Source organism: Phyllobates terribilis, unplaced genomic scaffold (assembly GCF_046119375.1).
Source record: "Phyllobates terribilis strain yellow unplaced genomic scaffold, ASM4611937v1 Scaffold_8__6_contigs__length_399053987, whole genome shotgun sequence".
Lineage (NCBI taxonomy): Eukaryota > Metazoa > Chordata > Amphibia > Anura > Dendrobatidae > Phyllobates > Phyllobates terribilis.
The window spans coordinates 134,681,135-134,694,673 of NW_027362768.1; the positions used below are offsets into that span (position 1 = coordinate 134,681,135).

The 13,539-nt window shown below is 45.8% G+C and overlaps 1 protein-coding gene across 8 annotated transcripts in view; it reads right to left on the minus strand.

Moving 5' to 3' along the window:
• RASAL2 (RAS protein activator like 2) overlaps positions 1-13,539 on the minus strand; it is a 296,425-nt gene that overhangs the window by 34,372 nt on the left and 248,514 nt on the right. For all 8 annotated transcript variants that reach the window (XM_073643347.1, XM_073643346.1, XM_073643345.1 and 5 more), the window contains 3 exons: positions 2,597-2,750; positions 2,402-2,500; positions 788-1,342 (listed from right to left, as the gene is read on the minus strand). In XM_073643347.1, the coding sequence (XP_073499448.1) occupies positions 788-1,342; positions 2,402-2,500; positions 2,597-2,750 (808 nt within the window). The remainder of the gene's footprint in view (positions 1-787; positions 1,343-2,401; positions 2,501-2,596; positions 2,751-13,539) is intronic.

Consider the following 13,539-nt stretch of genomic DNA (forward strand, 5'->3'; position numbering starts at 1 on the left):
CAGGCCATGGTCCTCGGCTAGCACTGGAATGCCGGCATCCAGGCCATGGTCCTCGGCCAGCACTGGAATGCCGGCAGCCAGGGAGCCTTTCCTGATAACGAGGCCCCTACAATGTTGCGGTGTGAGAGTCATCATGATGTCACATCAAGCCTTGTGACAACATCATGATGTCGCGGTGGCTAAGTAGTAAGAAAAGACGGGCAGGAAGTTTGCAGGACCCTGGCCCAGCTGCCACACAGTATGGCGTGAATGTTGGACCAGGGTCCTGCAAATCTTTTTGCTTAAAGAGGTTGTCCACTACTTTTTCCTTGATGGCCTATCCTTAGCATAAGTCATCAATGTCTGATCGGTTGACGTCTGACACCCAGTCAGACCCACAGCTGGAATACTCATTTGCGGAGCTGGCCATCTTCTGATAGTGGCCGAGGCTTGGTACTACACATCCGAGTCCTATTAAAGTCAATAGTAGGCAGATGTATACTACCCTGCAGCAGCCACTATCAGAAAACGGCCAGCTCCACAAGTGAGTATTTCTATCCGGCAGCCGCTGACCCTGATAACAGCTGATCGCCGGGGGTGCCAGGTGTGGGACCCCAACTGATCAGGCATTGATGACATATCCCAAGGATAAGCCATCAATGGTAAAGTAGTGGTCAACCTCTTTAACTCTAGCATTTTTTCAGTCACTGCAAACCAACAAATCCATGCATGCCCTAAAAGTGTCTGTTAGGGTATGATGGGAGTTATTTCCGCAGGTTTTGCGCAACTATGATGTAAGGATTCTTACCTTGGCCCTTCCTGTACTCTGCAGGATGTGCACCAGGGCACAAGCCATCTCCTCCTTGTTGCGGACGCTGATCACTGGCTCCAGCACAGAACAAAGCATTGTATAGTTCACGGTAATAAATTCTGCAAACTCCTTGTACTGCTCCATAGGTAGAATGGTGATCGTCTGATACCGGGACTTGATCCGGATAGAAGGTCCCACGGTTTTGCCTTTGTTTATGGTCGGTGTGCTTACAGGGTACCACTTCTCTACAAACTGTCTGCCAGTCACACTGGCCATAGGAATATTCACTAACCCCACATAATTGTTCTTATCTTTCTTCTTTTTCTTCTCTACGTCCTTGTAGATGTGCACGGTGATATTGTGGAGAGGGGGCAAACCATAAAACTCAAAGTGCTCTCCCCAAAAGATATTGTCTGCCTTCGTTTTGCTTGTGGTGCGTGCAAACAGAGTATCGTCCAGACAAAGCTCACAAAAATACTTCTTTTTAGGGGCCAAGTCCTTGGCCTCGATGATCCACAGGCGCAAGACATTTTCTGCCCGACGGCAATTGTCCTAGGGGTGCGAGAGGAGGTTAGAACATTATTTTTTGCAATTTCTTTCTACAAGTGCAAGAGGCTATTTTCATGTTTCCACTGTCTTTACATCAAGCACATGCCATCTTGTTCCAGCCCAAATCCAGGATTCAAACTGGTTTATTGGTCATCCCGGGCTCTGACATGACAATATGACTAGTCCACTTTATGGGGCTTGAGGGGGTCAATATTTTTGGGTTATTGAAGATGTGACCTGTATGCGAAATAACAGTTCACAGTGCAACAAAAATTGGACATTTTCCATTTAGCTTTATAGTGGCCTCTCAAACATATTTACTGGTGGACCCTCAAGGAAGCATCAATGATGACCATTGCATTCATTAATTGGTGAGGCCCCCGGACATCCGGTACAACTGCTGAGTTACTCATTAAAGTCATACCAGAAATAGGGGGTCTACATAGGGAAATTCCTTCCAGCCCCTGGCACTGTTACGTGAATTTCAAGTAAATTGGGGACTGCCAAAATCGCAAATATCCTGCTTTGTGCACAGAATAGGGGATAAATGCTCATTGCCGGAGGTCTGAACGCTGGCACCACCAGTGATACTGAGAATGATGCTCTGGAAACCCCCAAAAATGGGTCTCTGCCGAGTCCAGTGATAAATAAAGTGGAGGTGCACCTGCTCAGCATCTGCTCCATTCATTGTTCATTCATGGGACTGCTGGAAAAAGCAGAGTATTTCCATCAGTCTCATTGGCAATGAATGTAGAGTAGGCCGAGCAAGCGCACCTCCACCCCATTTAAGATATGGCTTTTGAAAACCCCCAATCATGTGGTACTCAGAATCGCTGGGGTCCAACTACTGAGACCCCGATCTCGTGACTCCCTATGGATATGAGATTCTGGGGAAACCCCTTTAAGACATCAAAAGCAAAAGAAACCTCTAAATGCATCTTATAACCTTATCTCTCATAGCGTTAAGTGGGAAAATTCCCTGCGTATTCTTGAAGATGCACTTAATCCAGTTATGGAAGCAGGGAGACTTTCCACAGACGGCTCACTTTACTTTTCGCTTACCTTGTTTGGCTGAACTGTTCGTCGTAGGTTTTCCATCCACTTATCTCTCTCGGCAGCTGAGGAACAGCTGAAGCATTTACTACCACTGGAGTAAGTTACCTGGTGGAGGAACAATGGGGAGAGAAACACAAAGAAAGGTCACAAAAAAGACTGAATTTAATCATTTACTCTCATAATAATACATATTTATGTTACCTCAAAACAGAAGTCTTGTCCCAGGATGCTGCTGTGTAACGGTTTTACCAAAATTTTATCTTCTGATCCCAGATCCAAAGCTTCTACTGCACTTCCAGGACTCAGCAAGGACTCATGAGAACGGGATTCTTTCAGTTTGGGTAGCCCACGTGTTCTACATGGAGAAGACAGTCTCGTTAGCATGGTGGGCGGACATAAGGACATAACACTTATGCAAGCCCAAGTAATGGTCCTACCAATTTGGTCTCGAAACGATCTCCATTAAAAGCCTCTAATCAGTCAATCAGAACCACACTCTGCAATAATGGGTGACAAGGGGCGGTCATTGGGCGACAAGGGGTGGTCAATGAGTGACAAGGGGCGGTCAATGAGTGACAAGGGGCGGTCAATGAGTGACAAGGGGCGGTCAATGAGTGACAAGGGGAGATCTATGAGTGACAAGGGGCTGTCAATGAGTGGCAAGGGGAGATCAATGAGTGGCAAGGGGCGGTCAATGAGTGACAAGGGGCGGTCAATGAGTGACAAGGGGCGGTCAATGAGTGACAAGGGGCGGTCAATGAGTGACAAGGGGCGGTCAATGAGTGACAAGGGGCGGTCAATGAGTGACAAGGGGCGGTCAATGAGTGACAAGGGGCGGTCAATGAGTGACAAGGGGCGGTCAATGAGTGACAAGGGGCGGTCAATGAGTGACCAGGGGCGGTCAATGAGTGACAAAGGGTGGACATGGACTTATGCGGTAGCTACCTCCAATAGGTGGCATCAGAAAGACAACTTTCTTCCTAACTTGCTTGCCTTTTTCCCAGGGAGCATTTTCTGGTCTATAAGCCCTCAATATCCCAATCTGGTCATCTCTACCAGGCCCCACCTAGACAAATGATTCTTTACAGGGTCAAACACAGGACAGAGGGTGGCCGTCAGCAAATATTAAAATGGGCCCCTATCATTTTTATTTTTGCTACAGTCTAAAAGTGTCCAGTTATTTTCCTCATAAATCCTTCTCCATAATCCTTAGACCAATTGGCCAATGAGTTGCACAGACTTACACAGTAATGGTTGGGCCCGGTCTCCCTATGGGCCCCATAACATATTCCCCCTTCATCCTTTGAGACAGGCGTTAAAATTCAAGAAACATTTATCCAATGGGAAACAGATTGTTAAAAAAAAAAAAAAAGCTCCCAAGTATTTTCACGCACTTTTCCCTTAGCTCAATTCACTTATCTATAAGTTGAAGAATGAATGTTATTTTGCATTGTTTTCTCCAACTCTCATACATTTTATTTTACATTTTTCCCAATAAAAAACTTAAAAGCAAAAAAATTATCATAATCATTAACGATAATTATCTGCATTAAAACACAAACTTATTCATTGAATCCTTAGTAACAAATTGCCCAAGAGGACTCTAATGCCTCATTTTCACAGATAGCACTTGTTCTAGTGATATTCTATGGGGCTATCCAAATGTCTGATTTTGTCCTCAGGCCAAGAGACATGTCGGATTTTGATCCGAGGGTTGGATCAAAATAGGAAAAGCAAGTCTATGGTTCCATTAAAAAAATTAGACCGCACTTGGGTGGCATTCAAGTGTGGTCTGATTTTCACATAAGAAAGGAGAAGGTGGAGAAACTTTTTATTATTTTTTTTAAATTTCTCCACGTACGATAAAATCAATAACACTTGAACCACACTCTGATCAGAATAATCGGTCCGTTTTCTCATACGTGGAAAAATCAGATGTGTAAATGAGGCCTAAGCGAAAGAGTAAAAAAGTGCAAATAGTCTCATTTCCATAATGAAGATAAAAATGAATGAAGTCTGAGTCTCAGCTGGAATATTCTCCACCGATGGTGAAGCCGAAGCTCTCGTTTCTGCAGGTCTTCCTCTTTTGTACACTTATCTTCTAGTTACATAATAAAGTTATGACTTTTTAAACTGCTTTTACGTCGGACTCTTCCATGGTAACGAGCCAATCTCCGCCGCTATGGAAAGTGCGGGCCTTCTACAAATAGCACAGATGAATTTTTAAATACCCGTTGACTACGGATGCATTAGTACAGTGAAAGTTATGCAGGTTGTGATCCCAAAAAATAAATAAAAATAAAATAAAAAATGGACTTACATGAAGCAATTATACAGCCACCTAGCTGAGCATGCCCAAATCATTGCTAGGATTCATGTCATTGAGTCTCGCCCATCTTCGTCCCTTTGCACGAAAGGTCGAGGGTCACATGCCACCGCCAGGAAATTAAATCTGCCGGGAGGAATGATGTCCAATTGCCAAGTCGGGCGTATTATCTGGTTGGAGATGTCTTCGGAATCTCTTAACATTAAAGAAAATGCTGAATTCCAATCATTCCGGACTCGAGGACCGAATTGGCTGCCAGTGGAATGAAATCTGGCTTCAAATAGCTGGCTACTGCGTCCTTCCCCCTCCTCCTCCTCTGTCAGCATCCCGCCCCTCAGGTAGCACAGACGGAGGTCCCGGTGTGCCCGGGCTGCTGCACTCTGGGCCTGTTGCTATGACGATGCACCTATAAGCAGATTACCGCTTGCAGGCGAGGAGCAGGCAGAAGCTGCAGCCGGGTTGGCTCAGAGAGCATGCTCTGTAAACATTGCAAAGGTGACCTTTCCAAGCAGCTTCCCTTGCATAAACCCAACCCGAGCAGGAGGCAGCTAATATGGGAAGGAGGAAAGGAAGAGGTGGAGGGGGGGTCCTTAAACAGTGCGCTGTGGTCCCAAGAGGGGACAGATCAGCGACATTCAATGCGTCAAACCTCCTGGAAGCATCTCCTCTGGGAGAAATCATCACCTTTCAGCCTTTACAGACATCTGCTACATTTCCGACTAACCTCTAAGTCATGTCAAGAAAGTGAAAAATTTGAGACGGGAGACCGTAAAAAGATGGGGGACCATAAAAAGATGGGGGACCATAAAAAGACGAGGAAGCAGAGGGGCCATAAATCTGCAGTACAAATTCCCTGCACACAATGTCTATTCTCGCTTCCAAAGCAACGTGCATTGGGTACCACCGCCTGAGGATATACTGATCCAAGTGGGAAGAAAAGGGTTAAAAGCAAAGAAAAAATCCAAGTGTCTAACGCTTTAACCCTTAAGTAACCGTAGATCAAACCGCCCGAAGCCAAGTGCACGATCCAGGGAGGATGGATTACAGAGCTCTTCCCGTATTACTGGAAAACTGAGCAGTGCTTTGCTGCCCCTGTACACACACGGGATAATCCCAGGGAAGCAGGATTACAGTAAACTGCACGAGCCACAGAGGTGGGGAGGTGGTCCTGAAAAATCATCCTTCCCACAATATCAATCTGCGTCTGCTCCGCTCACAACAAGCAACATGAGCCTAATGGTTAGTGCCCGGTATCGGAAGACGCCATCATTAAGTTGGTTGTCTGATACCGGAAAAGTAAAGCCATTGGTGGCACACAGCCTACAGGCAAGCCATCATCGTACTCCTCCTTAGGGATCATTCAGACATCTGTGCAAATCTGTTTGAGATCGGACTGCGATGTATGGATCTTCTTACAGCCTCATAGAAATAAATGAAGCGGTCACTCTCGGGTCGGGAGAGCCGCGGCCAGTCTCTGAGAGGTGCGGTCCAATCTCGGACAGATGTGCAAGGACATCTGAATGAGCCTTAGGATGAAAAGTCAGACTAATAAAAAAAACTGATTATATGGTAGCTGTCCAGACCAGTGACCTCTGGGAGCATCGGTGGTCTCATGGCCTCACCTCTCTGTGTCAACCGGTAGCTAGGGCCAAGTATCGGCCTCCATTACTCAATGTCCACCTGCTCCCATACTGCTGGTTACTCACTGCAGTCCTTGCGTATATGCCGGGAGCTTATCATAGGCCCATTTACCCAACAGATTCCCAAAGAGTACCCTTCCAGCCTCTGTTCGGTTGGTGCACCTTCTTCCTGCTGAACGGAATAGAGCAGTCAATGGAGGGGGCATCTAGTAAAAAAAAAAAAAAAAAAGTATACCGTGTGGTACATGGTTTATACTCAACATGGAAGCCTTGGACTATAGATGCCCCTCGATGCCTATTTAGCGAGCAAACTTCCCAGAAAGGAGTAGAGCTTACCCGATCTCAAAAATATAGCACTGTCACGGCAATACTTACTCTAGTCCACCCCATTAAAATGACAGGGGGACCAAGTTTTCCATTGACTCCTTACTTCTATGCCAATGTTGCTATGAAGCTCAAAATAAACCCAGAGCTTTAACTAGGCTTTCCTCTACCTGGGGCAAAAAAATATAATATAGTGCCCTCACCCTGTATCTAAACACCCTGATCCCAGGAAATATATCTCTATGAGACCAGGCACCACCAGATAAATCATGCACAGACTCACTCTGTCCATGGGAAAGGGACATGAACCCGTTTTCATGGAACCCAATGCAGTCACATGGGGTACCTCATGCCCCGATGACTTCCCTAGGCCAATGTTGGAACTAGTTTTGGGTCCCATATGTCGGTATCATCTCTTTACATGTTTGACTGCTGGTCCTTGTAGTGGCAAAGTCACGGGATCGGTGGGCATCCAACCCAAAGACCGGAAAGTCATCACCTATTCTACAAATAGTGATCTGGGCATTTATAACCCATCTGTCTGCTCCGTCATTTGCCCTGGCTGTTACTTTTGTCTTACCGTTACGTCCACATTGCCCAAGCATATGAGGACTTATGTGGGAACTGTCATGGCTATGTCGTAACCTCAGCCTTCTATCCGCAGGGTTTCATGTAAACACCATTAGAGAATAAAGCAGCATCTGGGAAATGGGTGGTTGGAGCTAATTACTTTGGTGCCACTGCTGAATTTGACCCATTTAACAACTTGGCTAAAAGAGGAGGGAGCCTGTTGCAATCACTCAGCGAGCTGTAGGACTTTATCATATTGCACTGAAATCTGCCTGTTAGGATTATGAAGCAGAAAAGGATAATGCGGCATTAATAGAGCCTCGCAAACCATCAACAGCAACGACTCGCATTACATCCATTAGCCGATAAGGAGACAAGACGAGACTGGCATTCTGCGGAGCAGCTACCGTACCGCACTCATCCTCCCGGTGCCAGCCGTCAGCTCTGCTTTACTGACAGCTAATCTAACACAGCGCCATGCCGAGACCAAACACTTCAACGAGGGCACTGTAAGCAATGTGCCAACTGATTCCTGGGCCCCGTCAGACTGCACGCCCAGGTACAATTAAGGCTGCGGCTCTCGTATGCTTCACCCCGTCTAGTTTTCATTTGTTAATTACTTAAATGCCCAGTCTTCCCTGCCAACCCACTGGGGAGACGTGGCAGATCGCAGACATTGCATCTTAAGTGCTCGAGATTTATAGGGCTGAAAGGGAAGGGATGTCGGGTCGGATACGGTCACAAAAATGATTTTTTTTGTTCCCGTCTGCTGGTGCCAGTTAATGTTTAATGCAGCTTATTAACCTTATCCGTCAGTTCTTCCATAAAAGCTTCGGAGAGAAGCACCTACCGGGGATGTGTATGGACTCACATTACATTATCAAGAAATCAAACTGAAAATTAGACCTCTTTGTAACCTTTCTTGCTACTTAAGCTTTACTGGAAATGCAGCTTTTTTCTCAATAATTGTACTGGTGGATGCCTCCGAAGTGGACTATACCAGGATATATCGCTCCTGTAGGACCCTACTGGGAGATATTTACTCAGTATTAGTTATACCAGACGCTGGAAATCCAAGCTGTGATCCTCAAAAATCCTCAAGGCACGTAAAATATTACAAATGAGAAAATATCTGCTATCCTTACTGCTTATGTGGCAGCAATAGATTGTATAACACGGCACAAACTGTAATCACAAGTCCCTTGTGTCTCAGAGTCTGATATCAAAGATGCAAAAAACTATTTCATAATAAGCCAGAAAACTTCATCAAAAAGTTCCTACACTTTTTTTTTTACTTTAATATGTGAAAGACTTGCAGGTCCAGCATCTAAAACCCCCATCAATTGCTCAAAACACTTGTCACACCAGCGCTGCTCAGGAAGCAAGCGTACTGAGCTGCAGGGGATCGTAGACTCGCCAGGAGCCTGTACATTGTGGGAGCAGGACACATGCGACAAGTGTTCCTAAGCGATTGATCAGAGTCTCTAGAACTGAACTTCCACCAATCTGCATGACATTTTAGAAAACAACAAGGGCAACAACAAAAAAGTACCCTTTAAGTTTTTGGAGTATGGGAGGAAACCACATTACCCCACAGGAAGCCCCAAACTCCTTGCATATGATGTCCATTGTTGTACCTGTGCCAGTGGTTAAGTCACCATAATTTTGCAGTGCGAAATCAGCTGATGGCATCACTGTTGCAGCACATCTCACCAAGCAGACGGGATGTGCCACTGGCACTACGCAAAGTGTATGGGGGACTGATTGATCATATTAAGAATCATTTAATCCCACATACAGCTTGCATGGGTCCGCATAACAAGGCCTTTAGTTATAAATCAGTTGTGGGAAAATACTCATTTGGTCAGACTATGTACTATGTCTGAATTGGCTGTGGTGTTCACCACTGACATATGCCACCATATAGCAGCATGTGTCTTGCTAGTATACCACGCTATATACATCCTTTTTGCAGCGTTCCTTTGTGCAGGGAAGCACATTTTGATGAATATCACCCCAACAGAAACCAAAAGGACACCTTTGGCCTTCACTGGGTAAATGGGGCCCTATAGATACGCTGGACTGGTGGACATAGACAGAAGAGGGCCCAAGTGCAAGAACAGTAATGGGCCCTTTACAGTCCATCATATTGCACAGTTCCACCTGTTTGGAGGCGGATGTGATCCCCTTACCTCTTGGTCCCGTGCGGCTGCACAGGTGGCACCAATGATATATCCCCCACTTCGCTGGACATATACACCAGAAGCTTTTCCAGACATTTTCACCAATTGTTGGTGCAGCGTGAAAGCCGGTTCCCCCATCCCAAAAACATAATGACAAACCAGGCTTGGCATGCCATTATATGCACCCCTGATAAAGAGGCATAACGACATATTATACTGGTGATAATCCAACCGTAGGAGAAAAATAATAGATTATTTTATATAAATGGCCTTGTTGTGTGTATTTTTCAAAGCATTTCTCCATATGGCTTTTCCCTCGACTGCTTTCCTATAACATACGCTGGGCTCGGAGTGTACGGATCAGTGGCTGTTACTGGCCAACGGCAGGATAATGCAGCAATGGTAATCTTCTGCTCCTTGCACATTTACACCGCGGAGTGGCACGCTCCATCAGAAAGTCACATGCAAATACTAGGCGGATTATGCCAAGTGTCAGAGCGCACATTCTACTTTCTGTGTTTTGGGCAAAATTGATTTTGAAACTACTGTTCATGAAAGGGGTAATACATAAAGTACAATAATATGTGCAGCCTATTGGGCTCTGCCGGGCATGGTGTATGAGTCTGCCAACGGAGACTGCAGCGGTGAATGAAGACTTACTCTTCCTGGAAATGTAGGAGTACTGTGACAACGAGGGGTTATATTTACCATCGTTGGAGTGTGACCTTACACAACCTGATAGTCTCACCCTGGACAGAAATGTCGTACTAGCAAGGGGAATAGTAACAACGAATGGTGTCCCAGATGGGTTATTTCATAGACCTGTAATGAAAGCGGATTGGCAGCGGCCTATCCAGTACTTAAGTCTAAATCAGGGATGTCAAAATCAAACAGAGGGCCAAAATGAAAAACTTGGACAAAGTTGCGGGACAACCAGTATACAGTATAATGGGCTCTACATAGTCCTCCATAAAGAATAATGGGCCCCATATAGTGCTCCATACAGTATAATGGGTCCCACATAGTCCTCCATACAGTATAATGGGCTCTACATAGTCCTCCATAAAGAATAATGGGCCCCATATAGTCCTCCATACAGAATAACGGGCCCCACATAGTCCTCCATACAGAATAATGGGCCCCACATAGTCCTCCATACAGAATAATGGGCACCACATAGTCCTCCATACAGAATAATGACCCCACATAGTCCTCTATACAGAATAATGGGCCCCACATAGTCCTCCATACAGTATAATGGGGACCACATAGTCCTCCATACAGAATAATGAGCCCCACATAGTCTTCCATACAGAATAATGGGTCCAAATAGTCCTCCATACAGAATAATGGGCCCCACGTAGTCCTCCATACAGAATAATGGGCCCCACGTAGTCCTCCATACAGAATAATGGGTCCACATAGTCCTCCATACAGAATAATGGGCCCCACATCGTCCTTCATACAGAATAATGGGCCTCACATCGTCCTTCATACAGAATAATGGGCCCCACATAGTCCTCCATACATTATAATGGCCTCACAGGGGGGGGTGGTTCTGGTGTCGCAGGCAAAATAAAACCACCCTGCGGGCCAGATTTAGCCCACGGGCCAGAGTTTGACATGTGTGGTGTACATGTAGAAATATGGACGGGGAAAGTTGGGTAATCAAGAGGCGTATCAGAAGGGAATTCAATGTCCTTTAAAAGGGTTTTAAAGGGATTGTCCAGCTCCACTCACTTCAGCAACCGAATTGAGCAGTGCCGATGATGTTACGGCCTTGAACATCTGCCATGATTGTGCACGTGTCCGGTTCATTAGATACACATGCACACGTCTTCGTAGCGTCATCGGCATTGCTAACCTCTAATGCGGAAGTGGGCGGCACTGGATAACCCCTTTAATATTGACTTATCTTAAACATAGACCATTAAAAAGTGATCGGAGTGCATCTGACCCCCGGGACCCTGAAGCTCTGCACAATAAATGGGTGCGGTGCAGCAGCCATGTCCCCCCACTGCAGTACCTAAGGGGTGTGCCGGACACTGCTGTGCTGCTTTTCATGCGGATAGTGAGGACTGCGAGGGTCCGACCCCACAAATCACACATGGATGTTCTATCTTATAAATGTTAAAACTGGGAAAAATACAGTTTTACCCATACGGAGTTCTTTTTTCCATATTCAACTGTTCATTCTTTTGGGGCAAATATTTTTCCAATGGGTTTCTCTATAAGAAAATTTTGCAAAAACGCAATGATTGATTGCATGGCATATCTTGAGATGGCATTTAAAAATGGGCATACCTGGTAGCATCAAAGCTGATGGTGCTGCCACACGTCCGTCATTGCTCCAGGACAGTCATTGGCGCTAGGAATTTAACAGATGAGTAATATTTGTTTTATAACCTTTCCTGCAGCAACTTTAATGTCTTTTATACTCTTGGACGACCCCTTTAAGAGGCATTGTGCACCGTCAGTGTAGTGGAGGGAGAAGAGCAGTCATTCTGGCCGTCAGCACTTCATGACATCTCCTCTCCTCTGACCGAGCACAAATGCTGTAAATAGCGCTTGGATTCTGCTGAAGGAGCTGGGAGATCAGCGGGGCCGAATTCTTGGGAGAAGCCCTCCAATATTACCCCAAGTGCTCACACTAAAAAAGTAGAACTGAAAACTATGGGTCATGGATGGTGACATATAGGATGGCTCACGCACAGCAGTGCACTGTCCGGCACAATATCGTGCAAAAATGTGAAATGCTGAAGATATCAGATTTTCATTTTAAGAGTGGTCATTGGAGAATAGGATTCCCCCAAAAATGTCAATACAAGAAATAGTTAATATTTAATCATGGCCTCCAAGAACCGAGCAGTATGTGTCGGCACATGAAGTCCTGATCGTTGCATTAATAGGTAGCGGTGAACTTACCTGGTGTAGAACGAGCAGGCAGAGCGGCCGCCCCGGGGTCTTCTGAGAGTAAAAGCCATGTCAGTGGTCCGTCATGTCAGAATGGCTGGTGTGAGGCTAGTGCGCTGGTCAGCCGGCACACACGGTAATGCCAGAAAATGACTTTCACTTAATCTGCAGGAATCTGTCCCACGTGTTCAGCCGTCCGGAGGGGAAAGGAATCCAGCCCAGCTGTCAGAAGAGGCCGAGCTGCAGCCCTCCCATATCGCTTACATACATATTCCTCAGCTATTTACTAAGCTATTTTGAAAATACATACAACTACCGGCACCGTACATTGGCCCATACAGATGTGTAATAAAAGGGTTTTCCTACCAGTAGAAGCCAGGCCATAAAGATAAATGAGAACGGTCATCAGCGTGGTGGTCTCCAAAGGAGAAACTATACCCTCCCAGGCCCCCATCAAAGGCCGCTCACCCAGTGAGTTACCCAATACCCTGCTCTACACTGATGAGGGGCATAAATGCCAAAACATGCCGTCTACAAATGAAGACTTTCTTTGGCAAGAAGGCTCATTAAAGAGTTGGACGCTGACTTAGAAGATAGAAACCTCCAATGAATGGATGGTGCTAATGTTACTTTAGTGATAGGATCCTGGAATAAAAAGGTTCCTTCCAAGTGACCATTTAAGTCCTTCTAGATGTCATTGCTCTCCAGATTTCTGAAACTCATGATGTTTGTCAATACTAAAGAAGTAATACCATCTTAGAAGTATGCAAATAGCCCCTTCACAGAGGAAGTGAACGCAGTCTATTGCGCCACCTATTGTAAATAGCAATCTGATAAGTGGGTATTGGCCCTTTAAAGAGCCATATGGAATGTATCGAGGAAATTATGCCAAACCACAACCTCCATTTGCAGACGGTTTCACGGTAGGAAACTGGTTGACTGGGTGAGAAGCCTTCGACAGGGGTAAACACTGCCAAGCTTGCAGAGGGAGACTTATAGGCCATGCAATAATTCACATCGAGTATGTGCTACAAGTCTCCCTGTGCCACCGTGGCGGTCAACTCAAGGAGAAACTTTACCCATCTTAGAAAATGTGATAACATATCTCAAGACTGGATCCCCCAGCAATCGCTGAGGATGAAGGTGACAGTGCCCCTTCAGCGCGGTGTTCCCGGCCACTCAACCCCG